Source organism: Clarias gariepinus, chromosome 23 (genome assembly GCF_024256425.1).
Source record: "Clarias gariepinus isolate MV-2021 ecotype Netherlands chromosome 23, CGAR_prim_01v2, whole genome shotgun sequence".
Lineage (NCBI taxonomy): Eukaryota > Metazoa > Chordata > Actinopteri > Siluriformes > Clariidae > Clarias > Clarias gariepinus.
In genome coordinates this window covers 25,223,157-25,248,577 of record NC_071122.1, presented here as the reverse complement: position 1 = coordinate 25,248,577, position 25,421 = coordinate 25,223,157, and the positions used below count along the sequence as shown (strand labels likewise).

At 42.9% G+C, this 25,421-nt stretch overlaps 1 protein-coding gene across 1 annotated transcript in view; it reads right to left on the bottom strand.

Annotated features, from left to right (window-relative positions):
* Positions 1-25,421, bottom strand: part of cacna2d2b (calcium channel, voltage-dependent, alpha 2/delta subunit 2b) — a 58,159-nt gene that overhangs the window by 5,489 nt on the left and 27,249 nt on the right. The window contains exons 4-34 of the mRNA XM_053484073.1: positions 24,304-24,363; positions 22,863-22,907; positions 21,314-21,437; positions 19,094-19,225; positions 18,736-18,793; positions 18,459-18,509; positions 17,334-17,433; positions 16,975-17,136; positions 15,324-15,434; positions 13,351-13,429; positions 13,070-13,119; positions 12,724-12,813; positions 11,121-11,186; positions 8,927-9,001; positions 8,695-8,769; positions 7,832-7,903; positions 7,183-7,254; positions 7,003-7,064; positions 5,817-5,893; positions 5,308-5,368; positions 4,985-5,082; positions 4,522-4,612; positions 3,455-3,517; positions 3,260-3,363; positions 1,812-1,910; positions 1,551-1,642; positions 1,408-1,455; positions 1,250-1,321; positions 588-740; positions 374-426; positions 176-231 (exon numbers count right to left, since the gene is read on the bottom strand). Coding sequence (XP_053340048.1) covers positions 176-231; positions 374-426; positions 588-740; positions 1,250-1,321; positions 1,408-1,455; positions 1,551-1,642; positions 1,812-1,910; positions 3,260-3,363; positions 3,455-3,517; positions 4,522-4,612; positions 4,985-5,082; positions 5,308-5,368; positions 5,817-5,893; positions 7,003-7,064; positions 7,183-7,254; positions 7,832-7,903; positions 8,695-8,769; positions 8,927-9,001; positions 11,121-11,186; positions 12,724-12,813; positions 13,070-13,119; positions 13,351-13,429; positions 15,324-15,434; positions 16,975-17,136; positions 17,334-17,433; positions 18,459-18,509; positions 18,736-18,793; positions 19,094-19,225; positions 21,314-21,437; positions 22,863-22,907; positions 24,304-24,363 — 2,551 coding nt within the window. The remainder of the gene's footprint in view (positions 1-175; positions 232-373; positions 427-587; positions 741-1,249; positions 1,322-1,407; positions 1,456-1,550; positions 1,643-1,811; positions 1,911-3,259; positions 3,364-3,454; positions 3,518-4,521; positions 4,613-4,984; positions 5,083-5,307; positions 5,369-5,816; positions 5,894-7,002; positions 7,065-7,182; positions 7,255-7,831; positions 7,904-8,694; positions 8,770-8,926; positions 9,002-11,120; positions 11,187-12,723; positions 12,814-13,069; positions 13,120-13,350; positions 13,430-15,323; positions 15,435-16,974; positions 17,137-17,333; positions 17,434-18,458; positions 18,510-18,735; positions 18,794-19,093; positions 19,226-21,313; positions 21,438-22,862; positions 22,908-24,303; positions 24,364-25,421) is intronic.

Below are 25,421 nucleotides of genomic sequence, written 5' to 3'. Positions count from 1 at the left end.
CAGCCGCAGAAAAAACATCAGCTACTTATTCACACCTACTGTCCTGTCCTGTGCATTTATTCTTCACCTCTCTAACAGCCCACTGAGCACGTACAGCTTTTCCAAACTGAACATAAAGACTTAAGGTCACAGAAATCACTGGCGCTCTAATCAAGATGCAGCGAGACACACTAACCTGTGTTAAACCAGGTGTTGTACACAAGCCCGTAGAAGAGCTGCTGCAGCACGGACCTGAAAAAAGAAACAGGACTCAAATTTCTTTGCATACACAAACTATAACCTTTAGAGGTTCTCCTGGGTCGTGCCAACATGAATACTATAGATTTGATATACTGTGGCTCATGTATAGAGGTTTCACTTGGTAGAGGCTTACCACGCAACCGCAGACGTCCACCAAGCCAGATTGAGAAGATCAGCAATGGAGGGCTGTGAAGGAGAGAAGCAGATGAGCACAGTGAGTAACGGATGTATGGTGGGCTGGGCATCATGGACCATGGCTGGGTTTGGTGGAAGGTCAGGACAGAAAAAAGCCAAAAGAACCTGGACACCACAGCAGTGGAGAAACACACACACACGCTCAAACTCACCACGATGAAGTGGCGTGATGCGGCTCCTGTGCGGCTGCTGGCCGTCGGCTCGCATGTCGACTGGTACTGGAACGTCTGCTTTCGGGTGTAGATAGAGTTATTATAGAGCGCGTGCATCAGGTAGGGATCCACGTCTCCGAAAAACAAACCGACCTGAGGGAGAGAGAGAGAGAGAGAGAGAGAGAGAGAGAGCGAGAGGAATGGAAAGAGTGAGGAACAAACAACAGTCCAAAAGTCCAAAGTTTAGACAGAATTTACTGAATCTCCTGCAGTTTATTAGATCTCTACCTGAAGTTTAATCTGCACCATCAGTGAATCTAAATGTTGAGTAAAAGTGATGTTATGAACAGTTATGTGTGGGATTTAATAATCTACCTTAAAATAATCTACTAATGCGCTACTGTCTCAATGTAAACAAACACCTGCACCAATAGATATTAATTAGAAAAGATAAAGTGAATATTTTTACTGGGATTAGTTCATATTTTCACTTTGGCTGAAATAACAGCGCTGAAGTGGTATAAGTGAATTTTAACACGCTGGAGTGGTTTTAAAACAAAACTTCATCTTTATCTGATCTACTTTTTTAAGACACACAGACATGTACGTGGGCTTCAACCTGAAATAGGAAACGACGAGAGCTAATTTCCAGAGCATAATACCTTTTTCCAGTGGTCTCTCTGATTAGACATCACCAGAAAGCCGCCATCATCGATCAGGTAGCAGAGCAGATCCTGAAAGATCAGCTGAGGTTAGCGGGGAAGCTATGAACCATCTACTGAGTGTTAAAAAAAAGGCATGCAATCAAAGCTACACTTACATCACTGTTAACCTCGCAGTCCATCTCACAGGATCTGGAAGGACCACACTGTAATACACACACACACACAACGATAGGATGAGCCAGAGGTGTTACAGATTTATATCGTACTAAGCACCGAGTCGGGCGTGTCTCCATCCTACCTTGTGAGAGCCCTGCCTGCTGTCAGACACGTTGCTGGCCAGGATCTTAAACTTGTCGACCCATGCCTCCAAATCCAACTTAACCCCCACCACTAATCACACACACACACACACACACACACACACACACACACACACACATTATGAGAACGAACTGAACATCACAGTGTACAGTAGTTTAGAGACCCTGTAACCAAAGCCTAAGAGAACACAGAAGTAGTTTACTCAGGGTCGTGGGAAGACACACACACACACACACACCTGCTGGTTTCAGGGTTTTCCCCTGCACCATAACCTCCACAGCAGTTGTCACGAGGATCCCCACCGTGCCGTTCTCTGTGATCAAAGAATCCTCCAAGGCTGCAGGTCAAAGGTCATAGAATAAAAACACTATAGTCAGCTTTTACACACCAGTCATTTACAGCCATTAGTCTCAAACACAAGGTGTTTTACCAAGCTGAAGACCAGAACCTGTTTTATTGAATTTAATTCAGTTTTATTTATACTATTCACACCCCGCAAACTTTTCCACATTTTGTTACGCGAAAACATGCACGAGTGAAATGTATTTTATTGGGATTTTATGTGATAGACCAACAGAAAGTGGCACATAATTGTAAAGTGGAAGGAAAAGAAATAAATATCTGAAAAGCCTGGCGTGGATTTGTATTCGGCTCGTGGTCCTGCTGGAAGGTGAAGCTCCGTCCCAGTCACAAGTCTTTTGCAGACTCTAACAGGTTTTCTTCTGTATTTGGCTCCATCCATCTTCCCATCAACTCTGACCAGCTTTGCTGTTCCTGCTGACTTTTGCTAACCAGAGCACCTTCTTCCACATCTTGTTGCTTTGTTTTTTAACAATGGCTTTCTTCTCACCACTCTTCCATAAAGACCAGATTTGTGGAGGTCATGACTATTAGTTGTCCTGTGTACAGACTCTCCTACCTGAGCTGTGGATCTCTGCAGCTCCTCCAGAGTTACCCTGGGCCTCTTGGCTGCTTCTCTGATTAATGCTCTCCTCACGCGGCCTGTCAGTTTGGGTGGACGTCCAAGTCTTGGTAGGTTTGCAGTTGTGCTGTACTCATTACATTTTCAGATAATTTTCAGAGATCTTCAAAGTTTGGGATATTAGTTTATAACCAAACCTTGCGCTTAAAATGTTTCCATAACTTCATCCCTGACGTGCCTGGTGTGTTCCTCGGGCTTCATGATGCTGTTTGTTCACTAATGTTCTCTAACAAACCTCTAAGGGCTTCACAGAACAGCTGTATTTATACTGAGATTAAATTCCACACACATGGACTCTGTTTACTAATTAGGAGACATCTAGATTTAAGTTGGGGGGGGGGGGGGGTACAAATGCACACCACACTTTTTTAGATACTTATTTGTAAAACATTTTGAAAACTAATAATCACTGTCCTTCCACTTCACAGAAATAAAAAACATTTACGTTTGTGGTTGTAACGTGACATAATGTGGAAAAGTTCAAGGGGTGTGAATACTTTTGCAAGGCGCTGTATGGAGCTTTAACAATGTCAACGTCGCAAAGCAGCTTTACAGAATCAAAATATTATGGAATTATAGATTTTGTATACCATCAGTAAGTAAACAGGCCAATGAGTTTCTCTGTACTGGTAGAACTGGGACATCATCACACGGCATCCTGCAGGAGGTCACATGACTTTAGCATGCATGTGGTGTAAACTCACATGTGCGAGTTGGGGCTCTGAAGATGTAGCCCCTGTTGTCCAGACTGCGGCGGTAGAAGTTGCTATTTAGAGGCTCTAAATCTTCATCCCAGGATTCGGCCGCTCTGTGAGAGACAACGCCGTACACACGGATGTTTAATCCGAGCAGATTCAGTCGAGAACACTGAAACTGTTCATTTGTTTTAACACACTTACGTATTTGGATACACTCTCGTAACACCTCCATCAGTGGACGCGAACAACGCCAGGAACCCATACCTGTCCAGAAAACATGGCACACTTACTCGAAATCAACAGCACATGGAGCAAAAAGTCTCAAGCACCATCATCACCATCACGTGTTACTTCCAAAGCTCCAGACCTTCTGGATTTATTAATGTGGTCTTGAGGAATAGTTCTCAAGGCCTCCTGAAGAACTCTCTAGTAATAGAACACATCAAGATGTTTTTGGGAGTTTTTGTTTGTCTGTTAGTTTGTGCACGCATCACGTAAGAACTTCATTTTAATACGGTTTTGGCAGGTGTATTCGGCCGAGCTGGAGGTAACGTACAGGCCTTGTTTCATCTTCGGCCAGAAAGAGAAGATACGCTTCTTTAGACATGCTAAATTAAAATGAAAAAAACACTCTTTTACACCAAAAAAAAATTATATATATTTTTTAATAATAAGTTAATCTTAAAATTCAACAGGTGGCGCTGTCCTTTTTTTTAAACACACCTATGAGTGTGCAATTAAAGCCCACGTGAACGTCGCGGACACACCTAGTATAATATAAACATGTGATTTAGCAGTGTTTGTTGTGCACAACTGTATTTCATATTTACAGTATGTAAACAATCTAGCAGAGTAAATACAAACACTGAATATTTCACTAATAAAAACATTTAAACTAATAATAATAATAATAATAATAATAATAATATCGACAATTGGACAAATAAACTTACCAAAGAAAAAGCAAAGTGCAACAAAGCAAAAATAAAATTTATATCTTAGTAATGTGACATTTTAATCAAATGCATTAAAAAATATAATATATTATTAAAACAGTAAAGTTCATCTGTTCTTGTTTTCACTGAGATCTCGAGTGGTAATAAGATTAAAAATCTGTGAGCTGGATCACTGGATCCTCGTTCATAAATTGTCATCAAAAGATAAAAAAAAAAAAACATTATTTAAAACGTGAAAGTGTAATAAAGCCGGGCTCCACCCCTTTTATAAAAAAACAAATAAAATCAGTGTCATCTTTTAAATCTCCTCACGTGTTCAGGTCCTTGTTCTTCCATGCCTTGGTGGCCAGCTGCCAGAGGATCCCCGAATCCAAGATGGCATTGTGAATCAGGCCCTGGTCACCTGTTACAAAAACCATACAGCGTTACAGACCGATCAGACGACCTGAGAGTCTGCTGTTCAGCTCGTGTTGATTCTCACCAAATAAATCCTTCGCTGCTATTTATTGATAATAAAAAAACAAAACAGCACGAACACTTTGTTACTTGCGCCCCCTAGTGCTCGGCAGTGCATTTGGGGAAATGCTTAAATTGGACAATACATGTAAAGACACTATTATATGATGTTAAGTCTTCAAGACAAACCAGTTTTAAATCAGTAGTAATACTAGTCATAGTAATAAGTTTAACTAATCCTTAGGTTGTTTCCAGCAAAGTGACAAGACAGACATAGAGTACGTATATATCAAGTGTGATACATATATCAAGTACGCACAGTCCTCCGTCTCCGGTGTGATCTCCACCATCAGCGACAGGAAGCTCTCGATAAACTGGGTGTTGTTCTCAGCGACGTGCAGCCGCTTGCAGTATTCTCTGCAGAGGAGGAGAGGAAAAAATACAGCCGTTATAACATCTCTGACAGTCTAGCACTTTCAAAATCACAGTCTCACACACACACACACACACACACACACACACACACACACACACACACACACACACACATACCTCTCAGTTCAAGATCTTTCTCTCTCTCTCTCACACACACACACACACATATATAAAACAGATCCCCATGCAGTCCACTGATGCCAGTACCTGGGGGCCAGGAAGACGTGTCCGGCTGGTTCGAAAGAGCTGGGCAGCAGAGACTGCAGATCTACAGGGACGACGAGACGGTACAGAAGACTTTCATTAGCGGCTTATTGAGAGAGAAAAAAAAGGTCTAGATGTCACACTACGAGGAACGAGCTTTTAATATGTCAGACTGAGCCAAGACTACAGCTTTATGATTTACTGATTCAGTATCAAGTCCAGCTTCAGGATTCTTATCGATGCCGACGAGTTCTCCAACAGATTTAGTGCTTTTTAAATAGAAAAGGTGCTACAGACTGCCAGACAGGCTGAAAAAATAATTAATCAGAGGGACTTTCCAGCCTTCTAGCCTGATGCATAGAATAATTTTCTGTTAAACATGCTGCTTGATTTCTTACGATGGTGGATTATCTCACGTTCACACACCAAGACTGGGATCAATTGGTTTGTGTAGTTACCAGACCATGAATTTCTAGCACTTTTCCAGCCATAGCAACGTAGCACCTACTCACACTGCAGCTGGAGCATGACGTCGCTCAGGTCAGCCTGGATGTAGTAGTCGCTGTATGATGGCAGCACCAGGCCCAGACTGCAGGGGGCAGCAGCGCATCACACACAGGAGACACAAGACAAGAGAACATCAGGAGGAGAAACAGACTGATTCAAACTGGAGCAAACCGTTCCTGAAACATTCGGCATCCTGACATCTTTATACGGAGGTGAGATGACGTGCTGGTGGAACAGAATGTCATGACATGGTCCTAAATAAATATACGCATCATGTCCTTCGGTATACAGAATATCATGTTGCTAGCACTGACCTACGCATGCACAGAGGCACATGAAGTCCAATCTCCTCCTTCTCATTAAGGTCACATGACCACATACAGTATCGAATAGCTATCTGATTTAGGACCACAGACGGACAGCCATACAAAATCAGATCTGCGTTACATTACGGTTAAAAAAAATCCGATTTGCGCCACTCCAGGCTGGTAATGTGAACGTATTCTTGTTGAAGGAAAAGTATTTCAGACATTTGACATTGCTATGACCTTGACCCTGTTTGGATCAATTATAAAATACGGTGCAGTGGTCCCTCGGCATATACCTTTCTTAATTTCATTATAAAGGCGAAATTCCGTATTGTGAAACACATTCTCTCATAGGAAATAATGTAAATCCAGATAATCTGTTCCAGCCACCCAATTTCCAACACTATAATCATATTTGTTACATATAACAATCTAAACATTTAGAAAAGACATGTAAATGGAGTATATATATTAAATAAATAGAGATTAAACCTCACTTAACCTTAATTTACAGTATGATTCCTCTTGACACCAGCTGCTTTAAAAACCAAACTCACTATCGTCCTTGATAACATTCTCGGTACCCATGATGCTATGTCTTCACTAAATCTTGCACAAAAACCCACAAAAAAGAAAAAAAAAAGGAAACTCGCTTGTCTTGCTATTGGCGCAAAAAAGTTTTGACCAGCTCCCGGACTACGCGCGACTTAGCCGCTGTTCAGTTCGGCTCAGTACGTTCGCTCGTATGCTGAAAATGCTTTGCATGCTGAGACATTTTGTTATCAAAAAAATGCTAAGCAAAACCCACAGCATGTGAAATGATACAAAAGAAATACAATGCAGGTCAGTAAATGAATTTGGTTGAACTGAGTGCCGGGCTCACCTGTAGTCAGTGTCGTTAATGGGGGTCCAAGCGTATGTCCTAACTGCCTCATCTATATAGCGCTAAACAGAAGGAATAATAATAATCACCGTATAATCATCATCATCATCATCATCATCATCTTAGAAATCACACTCGCATACGAGGCACATCATTTATTTTTTAAATGTTTTTACGTACCTCATCCATTGACTTGACCAGCGTCTTAATAGTCATCTCACCTGCTCGTCCGTCTATCATCTGCCTTCGGATCTTAAGAACGTCGGAGAAAATTATTTTGCTGAGCAGAAACAATAGCAAGAGCAAAAAAACAAGGGCATTCAAGTCAAACCGGGACTTGTGGTGAAATTTCTGGTAAAAGCTATGGACTTACAGACGACTCTTAGCCGCAGTAAATCATTTAAACGGAGCAAACTATTTAAAGATAGCTGTACGTCCCGTCCGTGATTGACAATCCCGGCTCGGAGCGAGTGGTTTCAGACGATCACGGCTCCGGCATATTAAGAGAACTTTCTACCTTGATGGTGTCCGAGCTCTAGTGAAACACTGGGATCAGTGCATTAGTGTATCAGGGGATTATAAAGAGAAATAAAGGGAGTTTTTACCCTCAGAATCAAAAGTCCCGCTTTGACTTGAACGCCACTCATTGATTGCGCAACATCTATTAAAGTCAATTAAGTAAATCAAAAAGCAGAAGACTATCAGTTCTCGCCCTCACTCCAGTCTTTCAGAGTTACACTGAGACGAGTGTGCTTCACGTGAATCTGCTGTAAAGGAATCTGAATCTCCCAGAGGGAACACGCCTGTTCGTGTGTGTTCGTGTTGGTACCTCCTGTTTATTGCTGTCTTCCACTTCAGCATCTAAAAAGTCCAAGGTCACAGGCTCTGGGAGATCCACCACCTGAAACAGACATGTTCTGTTACTTCCTGTGTTTGTCCTCAGTTTCTGTCCCGTCTTAGCCCTGACCTGGACAGACCGTTTTGTGTTTGGATTCTTTCTTGGTGGAACAGTTGATGTTTTACAGGTTCATGTCTGTTCTGACGACCTTTACTATCAGATTTGGGGGTTTTTTTCTGTGTTTTAAGCTCTTCCAGCCTTGGCTAGGCATGTCTAAGACTATGTTGTAACCAGGTGTGAAACCCCTTAAAAAGAGTGTGAAAAAACATTGATCCACCTGAACAAACCCAGGCATAAGTAACCTCAGTAACTGAGGAGCTTTACTGAAGATTAGCTCCACCTATTTTACACTGTCATTAATATGTCTAGATTGCAAAGTCACGGATTATCCACGGTTTGGAGTCTATAATAAAACCACATGACCCACATCAACCTCATTAAGAAGCAGCATGGTTTGGGCTTCCCTGCGTCTCATTCATAAAATCTTCTGGATGGAATCGTTTTGTCCAACAAGCCAAAAAATGTGCCTGACAAGTCAATGTGTTAAAGATTCGTCATCAGTATGAAATGATCCGTCATACCGTTCCATAAACAATCCCATAATCCCTTCACACTAATCACACTGGCAGACTAATCAATTTTAAAAAAGACAAGCCAAATGAAATGGTGGTAAATTTGGTAGATGATCCTAAAACCTCCTAACTCTCACATCCACCAGGGATAATCAGGGATTGGGCTGACAGGTATATGAGCTATACGAGAGTCTTTTGCTCAGGCAAGGCCGTGCTCATCACCTTGGTCTGCAGGTTGGGGTGAAGCAGCAGATACCCGTTTGGGTCAATGGCGAAAATGTAGCCGTTGGCTCCAAGCTGTGAAAGACAAAGAACATTTCTATCGGTCTTTCTGTAAAGTATATTTGGGTTAAAGATCCCGGAAGAACAACAGTAAAGTATACAGTACTGACACTCAGGTCTCCTTTAACCTATTAAACAGGAAGTGCGTTTATTCTATAAGAGCAAAGCTCACGTTGTAGCGCGGCGCCAGCTTCTTCAGTTCATCTAGGTGAACGTCCACGCCCATCACTCCCAGGATCAGCTGATTCTGTCCAAACACCACAAAGCACTGAGACTAAAAAGCAGTCACACTTCACCCGCGCGCTCATCAGACACAACATGTGCCACAACATTCCCACTGTTTCTGATTATTTGGTCAGAGGAGTTGGACAGAGATGTGGTTGTTGCGTTTGTGCCTGTGTGTACAATAGGGCTGAAACGAGTCCCAGAGTAACTCCAGTAATTCGATTACGAAAATGATCGAGACTAAACCTTCTGCCTCGAAGCTTCGTTTAATTCATTTTAAAAGCTTGCGTTATGTTTTTGCACAATTATTTGTTTGCCGTGACACAACACGCTTCCGGAATTGTCAGTAAAGGTTTATGTTACGCCTGAGATGTAGATTTTAAAACTTTTAGTTCTGAAAGTTAAGTTGCACAACTTAGTGTTTTTGTATAATTATTTATATTAATGTGTGTGTTATGCGCTAAAATGCCTCCCTGCCACAGGGCGCAACACCAGAACACACACACACACACACACACACACACATACACACACACATAATCTCTATCAAACAATCAAAAATTCATATTATTATTATCAAATATATTATAACTATTATGATTAACCCTAGGCACGTGACAAATGAATACAAAATTAATTAGTAGAAAATTAAGACACGTAATACAAATTCTCATATAATGTTTATTTTGTGGCACATTCATTTTGCAGGGTTTGTCATGTAATACAAAAATGTTTTTACGCTAAATAAATATTGTTTATGCTGAAAAATTACACAAAATGATTTTTATTATAAAATAAGAAATATAAAAATATTACATGTTGTATATGAAAAAATATATGTAATTTATTTCCTTTTCCCTATACAACATGTCTTTTTTATAATGCTTATTTTATAATCTAATTCGTTTGGTGCAATTTGTCATTTGTAAATTATAAACCTATGAATTTATGTTCTGATATAATATTTGATCGAGATTATGTGGGGGCGGGGGGGGGGCTAGGGCAATCCGTATCAGGGAGGCATTTTAGTGCATAATAGTGTGTCTTAGTTTTTTTTATACTTAAAGTAATTTGAAATACCTTTTTTTTGTTTTTGCATCTGAGAAAAGGCTTTAAATTAAGAATGTACAGTATGGCACTGTAATGACCCTAATTCATCTCACCTTATTCACCTTAATTCAGCAGAAAACCAATTAATCTTTATTTCACTTATATATTTTACATTGCTGTTTAATTAAATCGAAATTAAATTTTATCCGATTAATTTTTTGGGGGGAGAATACTCGATTACTAAACTATTCGATGGCTCCAGCCCCAGTATACAACGACAGTGGATTTAAAGCTAATGTGATTGAAGTGTAGAGTGCAGTGCAAAGGTCTTAGGAACAAGCAAGTAACTGCTGTAAAGGACGAAATGAATTGAAATGAAACATTATAAAAGCAGTAAACAGTAATTAATAAAACAGTACGTGGTGTGACGACTTTAAGGAAATTAGTTTGGTTTTATTGAACATCCTGGTTCAGCGGTCCCTCCGAGGACTTTGTCACGCCTGCTCATTTTTTCATGCAGTAAAACACAAGAGCGTTCTTTCAGTTCTTTCAGGGTTTTTTGTTGTTGTTTTTGTGTTTTGCGTGTAGGCCAAACTGCTCATTTACATAATACACTGCTTTGCTTGTGTACAGATAGTTTCCGGTAAGAACTTATTTTCTTTTTTGCTAGAATATTAATATTTGGAAATCAAAAAATGTTGTTTTTTTTTTAAGTTTATACAAAAATAACAGGATGGCTAAGACTTTTGTACAGTACTTTAGAGTTCACGTGATTTAATAAAGAATATTGTATTTAGGAATTACAGCCATTTAAAAAAAATAGATAAATACGTTGACAGGTTCATAAATAACTAACAGTAAACATTCTTATATATTAGGATTATATTTACTACTTGAATGTTAATATTTTGCTGTGAGAGAATGAGAGTTGATTCTTAGTGCTTTACTGTGATTATTACTACAGCGATGTGTCATTAATCAGAGAGACAATAAAACTAATTATTAACAAAACAACATTTTTTATAGATTCAGTGTAAAACATTAAACCAGTCCTAGTGATGATGATGATGATGATGATGATGAAGGTATACCTGAGAGTTTCCATCCATAGTGAGGTTAAAGACAGGCATCGTCCCCGTCACCACCAGCCCCAAACCCTGTCGACAACCGACATCACACCATCAAAACTACAGGAACTCCTGCCAGAAGCCACGGACTGAGTTTAACTGTGAACTTCATTCTTTCTTCATTTTCCTTTTTTTTTATATTATTACAGTGTAAGTGAAACTTTGGCCCAGGCTTCTAAAGGGCCACTTCGGAAACAGTAAAGAGGCGCTGCAGCTGCACTCTCTCGGTCAGAGCCGCGCGTTAGCCGACCGTGTGTAATTGATTTATTACGATCCGCTGCTGCTCCCTCGGGACACAAACCTCACTGTAGCATTTAATGAAGGAAGAAATGAAAGAGGGAGCGGCAGGATTAAAGAAGGTGCAGCCGATGGAGACCGCGTTAATCCATTACACAGACACCTTCATCCGCACAATTACAGTCCACCGTCCGTCCGTCCGTTTGTCTCTCGGCCTGGCTGTAATTTATTCCACTTTGTCACATATTTCTTGCTGCCATCTAAAAGCACGCTGGAGAAATTAAAAAAAGGGATTTTTTTTATCTCTAATAAGCAGATTATAAGTCTTTAAGTCCTTAAAAATAAATAACCCATTAATAACGTTATTCAACGTTTTGTCATGTGACATTTTTTTTATTCTTCCTGCATCCTGGGCTGTCGAGCACATTAAGTGACGAACTCTGTCATTCTTATAGCGACAGTGTTTTCTAAGGGGCCGGGTTGTGAGCCTGACACCCAATCCTCCACCTTTCTATCCCAGGCTTTGGGACTAGTAATGGCTTAGAGTTGTGGTACGAGCAAAGGATTAAGGGCCTTGTCCAAGGGCCCAACGGTGGCAACATGGCAGTGGTGCACACTTTTAATCCACGTTTAAGTTCTTTGCTTCTCCAATAGTTTTTCTTCGATAATTTTTTCATCTTTGTGTTATGATTTCTTCTAACCAGAGCGCTGTGTGCATCATCAAAAGCAGATAATTCACCCCAAAATATTATCAATTTCCAACACTATAATCATGTTTTTACATAAAAAACTGTAAAAACATTTAGAAAAGATACGTAAATGAAGTAGAATATGAAATAAATAGACATTAAAACTCATTTAATCTGCTATGTCCTCACGTGTGGGTGGTGACACGCCCTGACTGGCCCTCACGTTATTCATGTTCAAGCAGTTACTTCTAGATGGTGATAGGACTGGGAGATGGTGTAGATCGTCCACTGGTGAAGTGGACCCTACACCAGGGTCGCGGCGGCACTAAAGCACGTCACGTCACACTTTCAAAGACCACCAACTTCAAATTAGGACTAAAGAATTGTTTTTCATGTTATTGAAGAGCATCTGCTATTTAAACATCTTGAGTACTCGTGCAGGATTAAAGGATTAAACACTTCCTTTGCTAGTATCTGTAGAAGTGGTGTGTAATTTCTCCCCTCCCCACGCCACATAAAGCGATCGCTGTGAGTGACGCTGGAACATTTTCTCCCCAGCCGTGTCCATATGGCAGTGAGGGAGCGGCGTGCGGGTGTGGGACGTGCGAGCGCACACTAATGAAGCAGAGAGACTCTCTCACCAGGGCGTCCTGATAAACGTTGGTCCACTGAACCTGCTTGGCACTTCGCCCAGCCAAGACCATGGGGCGACCCAGAACGTCCAAGTACTCCTGTAACATGAGCATAGACGGAGACACACACACACACACACACACACACACGATACAATTAGCCCAGCATATTAAGGATTTATTCTATACTGGTTAATAAGGACTGTTTATCATTCTACAGGAGCACTCCAGGTATGAAAAGTAAATGTCTGTGTATGTGTGTGTGTGTGTGTGTGTGTGTGTGAGGAAGAGAGAGAGGGAGAACATGAGCGAGAAAGAGAGAGAGAGAGAGATCGTAAGTGTGATGGATTCTCACCTGGGTGTTAATCCTGATGGCGCAGATGGAGCGGATCTCAAAATAGTAACCTGCAGGAGGTAGAAGGGAAGGAGTGAGAGAGAGAGAGAGAGAGAGAGAGAGAGAGAGAGAGAGAGAGAGACTTTCCTACAGCACAAGCTTGCGATCATGCTAATACAGCTGGTCTAATTTTAAAATTCTCTGGAGGAAGTTGTTAGGTTTAAGTGACAGTCTTTTCCCTGGTGCCTATGTAACTCAATTAATTATCCAACACACACACACACACACACACACACACACACCTTTGTTAGCGCAGGCGATCCACTGCAGCGGCGTGACGTCGTAGTTGTGCTGCCCCACTGAGAACGTAAACACTCGCACCTACAGAGAAGAGTTAAAAAAACATCCCACATCAGACCTCTGGACCTCGAGCGACACGTTGCACCTTTCAGCTCAGCGCGCTTCTGTACGCAGCACCACGCTACGCCTGACCTGGAATTATCCTTCACACACCCTTACAATGATATCATGTTTCCATAAGACTGTATTTAAAACACAGCATGGACACAATAAATCCCCAGGAAGCACACACACACACACACACACACACACATACTTCAAACCCCAAACCCTGGCACAGTGGTGTAGTGGTCATCACGGTGGACTCGCACCTTCAGGGTCCAGGTTTGATTCTCACCTTGGGTCTGTGGCTATGGAGTTTCTTGGTGGGGTTAGTGGTTGAGGCTTTGGTCCCAGGTTCAAACCCTCTGTTGGGCCCTTGAGCGAGGCCCTTAACCATCAACTGCTCAGATGTATATTGAGATAAAACTGTAAGGGCATCTGCCAAAGATGTATCTCCTAGATGTAGCTATAGACAGTTCCTCCGGGTTCTCCGGTTTCCTCCCACAGTCCAGAGACATGTAGATCACGCTAATTGGCGTTCCCAAATTGCCCGTAGTGTGAGAATGAGAGTGTGAATGTTGACCGGAGGTCCTACCACTGTTGTACACTACGGGAATAAATACTCAGGTCACCACTGGCCTTCACGGTCCCTAGTTGGACTACAGAGGTTCCTAGATGGATGGGACGGATGGAAACCCTGGAGGTGTGAGGCAACAGTGTTAACGACCAAGCCACTTTAAATTAATTAGTATATATGAATTAACCTTGAAATGACCTTCACTACTAAACATGTACATGTACTCGCCTGGTGGTCCAGACAAAGGGTTAAAGGACTCTACAGAGGACACTTTGTACTGTTGGAGTATGTACAGCTTTGTAATTAGTATCTGAGAGCTTTAACATACATGACTGCGGAGATTCCATTAATATCAGATTACAACAGTTCTACACATTCAGGATTACATGTCAGAACCTGTGGTAGAGGTGGAAGGTCACTGAGCCATGTGCTCCTCACTGAACTTAAGTACCATTAGGCATAACTGCATTTCTAATAAGAGGTGTTCGAAATCAGACGTAGACCTGGTTGCAGACAACAACAAGAAACGGCTCATTTACAATCCAGATTAGGAGACGGAGAGAGAGATTTATTTTTGTATTACTGTGAGCTAATACACGCCCTGTACCTCTGATACTCAAGTAGAAGTGTTGCTGAGTACTTTTGTACTTTTTCTCAAATACACATGTACTCATTTTTGGAGTAAGATTTCCCCTAGGCAAGCTCTACTTTGACATAAACACAGGATTTGTAAACTTCGCCACCTCTGCATGTACTGTAGGTTTCCTAAAAACTGCCAGCCGATGAACACTGGAAAAAAACGCTGTTACCTTCACCTGCTATCTGTTGTTCTTTTTATGTTTACAAGTACAGAATATCCACTAGAAACTTTTTCAACCTTTGAAAAGAATCAAAATGGTAGAAAATGATAAAATCTGTTTCTACAGCGATAAATTGACATATAATACGCAGTGCACGAGACCTCAGGGAAGAAGATTATTTCATTTCTCTTGATACTGATATTAGACGACCATTTTCTCAGCTGTATTACCAACAGAGCCATTTCTGTAAATAACACAATCTGGTATCACTGACCCCCCCCCCATTAGGCCCCGCCTCCCAAAAGGGGAGGGGATTCAGACGTGATAGGGACGATAACTTTACTGCTTATAAAATTTGTAAACTGTATCACCACCTTAGAGGTAGTGTATATGGGCTGTAAGCGAGGTGAGGTTTATAACTTCTTAGTGACGTTATGTTTCCTGCGTCTCCTTTACGGCTTCTAGGTAAAACCACAGAGCGCGACACATCGCTCACCGTCTTGTTGGGCCAGTTGTACTGCTCGAAGATGTCCTGAGCCCGATCCTCACCGCCGTCTGTGAACAGCATGATTATTTTATTACAGTTCGCTCTGGGGACGTTCGTCTTCTGAAAAAAAAAAATTATAAAAATAAACTATATTTATACACGATACTGTAAATGTTTTACTGTGCAGCTTATACGTGGTAAAAAAACAACTCAGTACTTACTGACGTCTAAACAAAAGCTAAATCTAAAATCTCTTGACCCAACTGATGGATGAATGGATAGATGGATGGACTGATGGATGGATAGACAGACAAACAGATAAATGGCTGGACAAAACAGGGACACACACCATGGCAGACAGTACACATGGAAATAATGCTCTTAATCCGTGTCCTGATCGATAGCTCTGTAAATTATAGACAGACAGACAAACATTTACTACTACATGCTACTCCATTGTTTTAATTGTTCTGTGAGGTGCAGAGTGGACAGACAAAGAGAAAAACAGACAGACCAGCAGATAGACAGAGACAGAAAGACAAACAGAGAGAGAGAAAGAGAGAAAGACTGACCTACAGATAGACAGACAGACAGACAGACAAACAAACATTTACTCTGCTCTATAGTTCTGTGAGTTAGGGCAGACGGAGACACAGGCTGACAGAGACAGAAAGACAAACAGAGACACATACAGACAGACATACAGACAGACAGACAGACATACAGAGACACAGACAGACAGAGACACAGACAGACAGACAGACAGAGACTTATACAGACAGACGGAGACACAGACAGACAGACAGACAGACAGACATAGACACAGACAGACAGAGACACAGACAGACAGACAGACAGAGACACAGACAGACAGAGACACAAACAGACAGACAGAGACACAGACAGACAGAGACACAGGCAGACAGAGACACATACAGACAGACTGACAGACAGACAGAAACGCAAGCAGACATAGACACATACAGACAGACAGAGACACAGACAGACAGACAGAGACACAGACAAACAGAGACACAGGCAGACAGAGACACAGACAGACAGACAGAGACACAGACAGACAGAGACACAGACAGACAGACAGAGACACAGACAGACAGAGACACAGACAAACAGAGACACAGACAGACAGACAGAGACACAGACAGACAGAGATACAGACAGACAGACAGAGACACAGACAGACAGACAGAGACACAGAGATAGATAGAGACAGACAGACAAACAGAGACACAGGCAGACAGAGACACAGACAGACAGACAGAGACACAGACAGACAGAGACACAGACAGACAGACAGAGACACAGACAGAGACACACACAGATAGATAGAGACAGACAGACAAACAGAGACACAGACAGACAGAGACACAGACAAACAGAGACACAGGCAGACAGAGACACAGACAGACAGACAGAGACACAGACAGACAGAGACACAGACAGACAGACAGAGACACAGACAGAGACACACACAGATAGATAGAGACAGACAGACAAACAGAGACACAGGCAGACAGAGACACATACAGACAGACCGACAGACAGACAGACAGAAACACAAGCAGACAGAGACACAGACAGACCGACAGACAGACAGACAGACAGACAGACAGACAAACGGAGAGTGCAGGTGTCTTACGTTGAGCAGCTGATTAAAGGCGAAGTGGAATCCTGATTTGTAGTCCGTCGTGCCTTTCGCCTGCATCTGTGCCACGTGTTCTTTAAAGATTTTCTTATTCCTTACATTCGCCTGGACCAAGTGTTTAAAACACGGCACGACCGCCTCCGCCTTCTCGTTGAACTGGACACAGGAGAGATGGAGGGAGTGGAGGAATCAGAGAGGGAGGACATGGAAGAGGGGACCGAAGAGACACCAGAGAAGTGAAAGAGAAGAAAAGAGAAACAATCTGTGAAATAAAGGGTTCCCTGAAGAAGTCCAGTGTCTATAGAGTGTGTGTGTGTTTGTGTGTGTGTGTGTGTATGCACATGTCCACTCACCCGTGCCACATTGACGTAATCATCATCAGACAACGTGTCCAACATTTCTGTTACTGAGGCTTTAATCAGCTTCAAAGTCAAACCACTGACACTTCCACTCCTACAGAGAGAGAGAGAGAGAGAGAGGAAAAGGGAGGGAGAGAGAGAGAGAGAAATCAGATGAAAGGAGACAGGAGAAGGAATAGGATACAGACAAGAGATAGAGAAACAGCTGCTCCTCTTTATCTGATATATTTAAACTGAACTACACGTGAGAGATTCAGGTGTAAATACGTAATAGAAATCAATCAATCAATCAATCAAAAAAACATTAGTCGGCATAATAATCCTAAATGACTGAAAGTTAAAATGAGTCAAAAGCTCATGTAAGGGGAGTAAATGAGTTGATGCAGCAGACTGACGTTCTCTCGAAGTAAATAATTCAGTGATGTGATTTTTGGTGTGAAATAAAGTCTATTACTGTATATTACAGTTTGTTCTGATTGGACGACAAGTGTCTGATGAGTGCTGATATTAGAGGTATGTATGAGTGGGCGTGTCCCAGGTGTTGTCCAGTGGCTCAGTGTGGGTGAGAGTAGGTCTGTACAGAAGCACTTTCAGTAAGAACACACATCTGATAACGTTATGGCGTCTTAAACAACACGCCGTCTCTGCACTCATCACTTCTAAGTCCTTCTGAATCGCCTCTGAACCGGCCGCGTCGTTCTGTTCATGGCTAACACTTAGCTACAAAGCTAACTAGCATCTAACACAAGGCTGACACAAATCCCTCTCTATGGAGCTGATATTCCAAAGTGTAAATATAAAGTAAATCTGGTGAGTTCCTCAGGACTGTCCACCACCTCCATGGTTTATTCTCATCACCTCCTGACTCCAGAGTACCGCTAAGAGTTTAACACCACTCTCACCTCCGGTTCATTACACTCGCTCGCTAACTGTCGCACGCCAGCTTTCATGTTGAGCTGAAAGCTTTCCACATTCGATTATTAGTCATTATTTTCGTTGATGAACTTATACCATACATCACCTTCCCTTTGATGTGTCACGTTACTTTACTATCCACGTCACACCAACAAAAACAAACAGATCTACAGGATTACACTTTAGAGAGAAACAGACACTCACACGTCCACGAGGATGACCATGTCTTTGGGGGACGAAGCTCCCTGGATGTACCTATAAAACAAAATAAAATAAATAAGAGCATTACAAGGAGTTTCTGAACGTTTCCCAGTTTAGTGAAGGTGAACTCTAGCTCCAGATACACAACAGCAGCCACTGCACACGTTTCCCTCTGAGACACAATTTATTTATTGTTTTTATTACAGGTGAAAGAAAAAGACTCTGATTTCAGATGTTTGTTGCAGATTGTAACTGTACAAGGGGAAAGTTGGAGGCTAACCAGGGTCTCCGCCGCACGTCATACAGGTCGATCTTATCCGGCGCTCTCCATGGAGTAGCTGCAGAGAGACACGAGAAATAAAACCTTGATTAATATTAGGAGGAGCACACACACACACACACACACACACACACACAGAGCTTCAGACTTGATTTAATTACAGAATTATCTGGAGGTCACTTTTATTCTGACTCGCATTAAAGCTAAAGAAAAGAGAGAGAGAGACCAAATTGCTCATCAGGACATATTCTGTCCTCTAATGTCGTAGTCCGGACAATTATGAGACCTTTTCATTTTTTGGGGAGAGAATTCAGGACAGCTAAGTATGAGACAGGGTGTCAAAGGTCAAAGGTCGTACCTGGGTAATACCTGGTAACACCTGTGGCGCTACCGAACGCCTGCCAGAGCAGAGAGGGATCTTCTCGACTGTTCTCCATGAAAACCCTCTCCAACGCCTGAGTCCAGTTCAGCTCGTTCAGAATCACCGGAGCTACGGCATGAAGAGAGAGGGAGAGGGGGAGAGAGGGAGGGAGAGAGAGAGAGAGAGAGAGAGAGAGTGAGGGAGGGAGAGAGAGAGAGAGAGAGGGGGAAGAGAGAAGGAAGCAAAAAGTGAGTCAAGAGAAACATAAAAGAGGATGATGAAGGATGTAGGAGAAGCAGATTTAATAAGAAAAAGAAGAGGAAGAAAGTAAGTAAAAGAGAGAGAGAATGCAAAGGGAAAAAAAGGAAGATGAAAACATACAAATAGGAAATGTATTGATATACAGTAGAAAAAGTAAGAAATAGACTTCATCAGGTTGTTTACTGTCTGCTGAGAATCTCCCTCTGTCTCTCTACCTCTGTCTCTCTTTGTCTCTCTCTGTCTCTCTCCCTCTGTCTCCCTCTGTCTCTCCCCCTCTGTCTCTCTCCCTCTGTCTCTCTACCTCTGTCTCTCCCCCTCTGTCTCTCTCCCTCTGTCTCTCTCTGTCTCTCCCCCTCTGTCTCTCTCCCTCTCTCTCCCTCTGTCTCTCTCTCTCTGTCTCTCTCCCTCTGTCTCTCCCTCACCCCACAGCAGCGAGTCTCTATAAGCTCCACTGCGTGTGTGTGAGTTTGGATTAATTCTTGATAAAGGGGCTGTGATTTTACTGCTGTGCGACAAGGGAATGCGGGAGCCACTGATTAGTCCTGCATATGCAAAACAATAAATCAACAATCTCTCTCTGTCTCTCTCTCTCTCTCTCTGTCTCACTCGCTCTCTCTCTGTCTCACTGGGTGTAAGGGCACGTGCAAAAGGCTGTTTGGCGTCCTGCCAAGTTTTCTGGAGTGTACCGCAGACAGTGACCCCGCCCCCAACGCTGACTCCGCCCTCAACACCTGCAACAGAGAGGCACAGGAGCAACAAACCAGCAAACCGACACCCGAAGACAGTGGCGGACTGGAGCAGCGGGAGTTTTCCCGGTGGGTCGCTGTCCAATGTGGGCCGGCCTGGTCAGTACGCAAATATATAAAAATTGACAGAAACCATAATATTGCATCTCTTTTCTACGCATATGGATGAATGCGTCGATCGCACAGGCGCCACGGACAAAGAGCGTTTATGTTCCGCAAGATGTATTTTTAAACCCACAAAATATAACACAATACAAAAACATAAAAAAGTATATATTTGGTCATATTTGTAAAACAAAGAACCAAAGTAAAAAACAATAAGACAAACAACATATAAAAACTACGTATAGAGACAATATTGGCGGTATTGTGATTTATTGTAATTTTTTTTTTTCAAAAGATGCGGGACAATTCTGTCGAAATGGATCATTTACAGGCTGTTAGAAAATATTCTGTTCATTGTTTCTTATTAAGTCACAAAAGCGTTAAAAAGCATTTATCACTCAAAGTTATTCAGATCAGCGTAAAGTGCTGTAACTCCACCTGGCACAGTCTCGCCCCAGTGGAACAATATGACTACAGTACATGTGCAGTGCCATGGAAAAGTATTTGCCCCTTTCTGATTTTTTTTCTTTGCATATTTGTCACACTTGTATGAGTGGAATTTCACCTAAACACTTTATGGGAAAAAGACAGATTGGCCTTTTTGTCTGTGAGATATCATGAACATTTCGCAGGGGGATCATCGTGATGTAGTGTAAGAATGTTGTTTACCTTTCCCTCGTTTCTCTGTTTTACTAATATGACCAGTAATACTTCAAATAACATGTTTAAATATCATTAATTTCTGTATTGTGGTATATTTTTATACTAGTAACTGGTGTTAAAGATTTATCTCTACATTAATCCAGTCCGCCCCTGCCCAAAGACAAGACCGCAGCTAAACCCAGGAGAGAAAGAAAAGAGAAACCCGTCACAGAACACGTCACAGAACACGTCACAGAACTTATAACAGAACACGTCACAGAACCCAACACCAAAAGGAAAACACGCAGTCCACTCTGAGTACAGCAACACAGGACAGTGAGGGAGGAGGGTTCAGCAGACATACACACACACACACACACACACACACACACACACAAACACACATAGACACACACACACACACACTCACACACACACACACACACACACACACTCTCTGTACCTCCTTTGTAGATGTCGGTGGGGATCTGTACGGCCGTGTACGAGTAGTTCACACTGTTCTTAAAATTCGGATCGTAAACAAACTCCAACTTCAGAGACGTCTGAGGCTCCATCTCCTCCCCGTCCTGCTGAGAGAACCCGTGTCACACGCTCATTTATACATACAGTACACACACATACACACACACTCCCCTTACATAATCTCACAAACATACACACATATATAATGCCTTGCAAAAGTATTCACACCCCATCTTGTCACATTATTTTATGTGACAGACCGATGGCTTTCAATTTTGTTTTTCATACAACAATCTGGAAAGTCTGGTGTGCATTTATATTCAGCCCCCTTTACTCTGATACCCCTAACCAAAATCCAGTGGAATTTACTCTCAGTATAAGTACAGCTGTTTCGTGAAGTCCTCAGAGGCTTGTTAGAGAACATTAGTGAACAAACAGCATCATGAAGCCTGAGGAACACACCAGACAGGTCAGGGATGAAGTTTCAAGCTCTCAAGCTTTGAACATCTCATGGTGCGCTGTTCAATCCATCATCGGAAAATGGAAAGAGTACAACAAAACTGCAAACCAACCAAGACATGGACGTCCACCTAAACTGACAGACCAGGCGAGGGGAGCAACAATCAGAGAAGCAACCGAGAAGCCCAGGGTAACTCTGGAGGCGCTGCAGAGATCCACAGCTCAGATTAGTCGTGACCTCACGTCGTGCAAATTGGTCGTGCAAACATGTGGAAGAACGTGCTCTGGTCAGATGAGAGCATCTTTTTGAACTTTTTGGCCTAAATGCAAAAATACTTGTGTGGCAGCAAAACTAAAGTGCATGGTGGTGGCAGCATCATGTTGTGTGGACGCTTTTCTTCAGCAGGAACATGGAAGCTGGTCAGAGTTGATGGGAAAATGGGTGGATCCAAATCCAGGGTAATGTTAGAAGAAAACCTGTTAGAGTCTGCAAAAGTCTCACGACTGGGGCGGAGCTTCACCTTCCACAGGACAACCAGCCTGAAACATACAGCCAGAGCTACAATGGAGTCAATGTCCAGACCTAAATCCAACCGAGATTCTGTAGCAAGACTTCGGGTCACAGACGCTCTCTATCCAATCTGACGGAGCTTCAGCTATTTCACGAAGAAGAACGGGACACGCCCCAAAAGACCTGCAGCTCAAAGTGTTCTAGAAAGGATTGACTCAGCGGGGGTGAATACATATGCACACATTACTTTTCAAATTTTTTATTCTTTAAACCATTAATCATTGTCCTTCCACTTGACAGTTCTGTACCACTTTGTGTCGGTCTGTCACATAAAATCCCAATAAAATACATTTACGTTTGTGGTCGTAACGTGACAAAATGTGGGAAAGTTCAAGGGGTGTGAATACTTTTGCAAGGCGCTTTACACACATAACCAAACAGACACACACACAATCACGGAAACTCTAACACAAACACTAAAACCACACAAGTACACACACCACATGTCAGAAAACACACACACACACACACACACAAATGCAAACAGTGATACACTCACGTAATCCATCTCTGCCTTGGAGTCGTAGTACTCGATCTCCCACTCCTGCAGAATCAGACAGAGGTGTGATGTGAATGAAGCACTGTGATTAGAAGTGTGTGTGTGTGTGTGTGTGTGTGTGTGTGTGTGTCTGACTCTGAGCTCAAACCCTCGGAGACGTTCTTATGTGATCACAGAAACCAGGTTTATTCCGAGTGTGTAATGAAGTTTTATCATCGTCTTCATCATCATCATCATCATCATCATCATCATCATCAGTCACTGACTTTAAAATCTCCAGTGAGCGAAACGTCTTCAGTCTTCGGTTTGACAAAATTTCCTATATGTTTTTAAATCAAAATGTTGTTAAACGTATCTCAGGATTATTCGTTCTATTTTTAACTCGTTCCGAGCTCGAGTGCTAATTCTGTAACTCTCTCTGTTATATAATTGGCCAAGTTGGTCAAGTTGAGCTGCTCAAGCTGTTGTCATGGCAACAACTAAACAACCAGCATCAGGAGAGAAAAAATCAGATGAAGACCTCACAGTTTTAACAAAATAAAAACATAAAACTGATCTGAATCGATGAAGCTGTCTATAATAAATCCTCCTTTAACACCAGCTATAAATAAGATTTGACGTGTGTGTGTGTGTGTGTGTGTGTGTGTGTGTGTGTGTGTGTGTGTGTGTGTGTGTAAGTCAGCTGAAATAACAAGCTGCTGAGCCTCACCACCTGCAGGAGAACACGTCAGCTCAGGAACTACTGATCCCTCCATCATCATCATCTCCCACAGCGCGCGCGCGCGTGTGTGTGTGTGTGTGTGTGTGTACACTCTCTAAAAGCCTGTATCCACTAAATCTCTCTTTCTCTAGCTCTATTTCCATCTTTGCTCCTTTTTCCTCTTAATTTTCATATCCATCACCTTGTTGCTGTCTCTCCCTCTCCTCTCTCTCTCTCCCTCTCCTCTCTCTCCCTCTCCCTCCCTCTCTCCCTCCCTCTCTCCCCCTCTCTCTCTCCCTCTCTCTCTCCCTCCCTCCCTCTCCCTCTTCACTCTTCCTCAAATTACTCTCAATCCATTCCATTCTTTACTTCTTTCTCACAGACAGCGATTGTGATCATGAGGAAGCTGCTGCAGTGTAAGAGGAATAAACCATCCAGGAGACGTGTGGTTACAGGAAAACTATCACTCCTGCTGTTATTAATGATTTTCCGATCCGAGCACGGGCCCGAGTCTGCTGTTTCTTACTTATGCAGATGAACGCAGGGCTGAAGTGGAGCTCGTTAGAGAGAGAGAGAGAGAGAGAGAGACGCTCCCTCGGGCTTCAGTAATTGATTTTTGAATAATTAAGCAGCCGGGACATTAAACACAGCAGGTGAAGCCGAGTCTCATAAATCCCTGAGCTTTTATTGCGCCATAAAACTCGAGTGTGGATGTTCAATAAGAAAGCCGATGTTTCTGACCTTGATGCCGTCCTGCCATCGATGTGCTGTCTGCACTCTCTCAGCTTCAGTGGCGAGTCTCTGGGTAAATAAAAAAAGACTATTATTATCATCATTATCATTATTATTATCATTATTATGATTTTTATTATTATTCTTATGATAAGTAAAATTACAGTCGTGTGCTTTGAAAATATTCCTAATGTTCCCTATCTGCTGTTCATGAGCTTATTTTAACACATGATGTGCTCACTCACCCCTCACTCACCCCCTCACTCACACCATCACCCACCCCTTACTCACCCCTCACTCACCCCTCACTCACCCCTCACTCACCCCTCACTCACCCCCTCACTCACACCATCACCCACCCCTTACTCACCCCTCACTCACCCCCTCACTCACACCATCACCCACCCCTTACTCACCCCTCACTCACCCCCTCACTCACCCCCTCACTCACACCATCACCCACCCCTTACTCACCCCTCACTCACCCCTCACTCACCCCTCACTCACCCCTCACTCACCCCCTCACTCACACCATCACCCACCCCTTACTCACCCCTCACTCACCCCCTCACTCACACCATCACCCACCCCTTACTCACCCCTCACTCACCCCCTCACTCACCCCCTCACTCACACCATCACCCACCCCTTACTCACCCCTTACTCACCCCTCACTCACCCCCTCACTCACACCATCACTCACCCCTCACTCACCCCTCACTCACACCATCACTCACCCCTCACTCACCCCTCACTCACCCCCTCACTCACACCATCACCCACCCCTTACTCACCCCTCACTCACCCCCTCACTCACACCATCACCCACCCCTTACTCACCCCTCACTCACCCCCTCACTCACCCCCTCACTCACACCATCACCCACCCCTTACTCACCCCTTACTTACCCCTCACTCACCCCCTCACTCACACCATCACTCACCCCTCACTCACCCCTCACTCACACCATCACTCACCCCTCACTCACCCCCTCACTCACACCATCACCCACCCCTTACTCACCCCTCACTCACCCCCTCACTCACCCCCTCACTCACACCATCACCCACCCCTTACTCACCCCTCACTCACCCCTCACTCACCCCCTCACTCACACCATCACTCA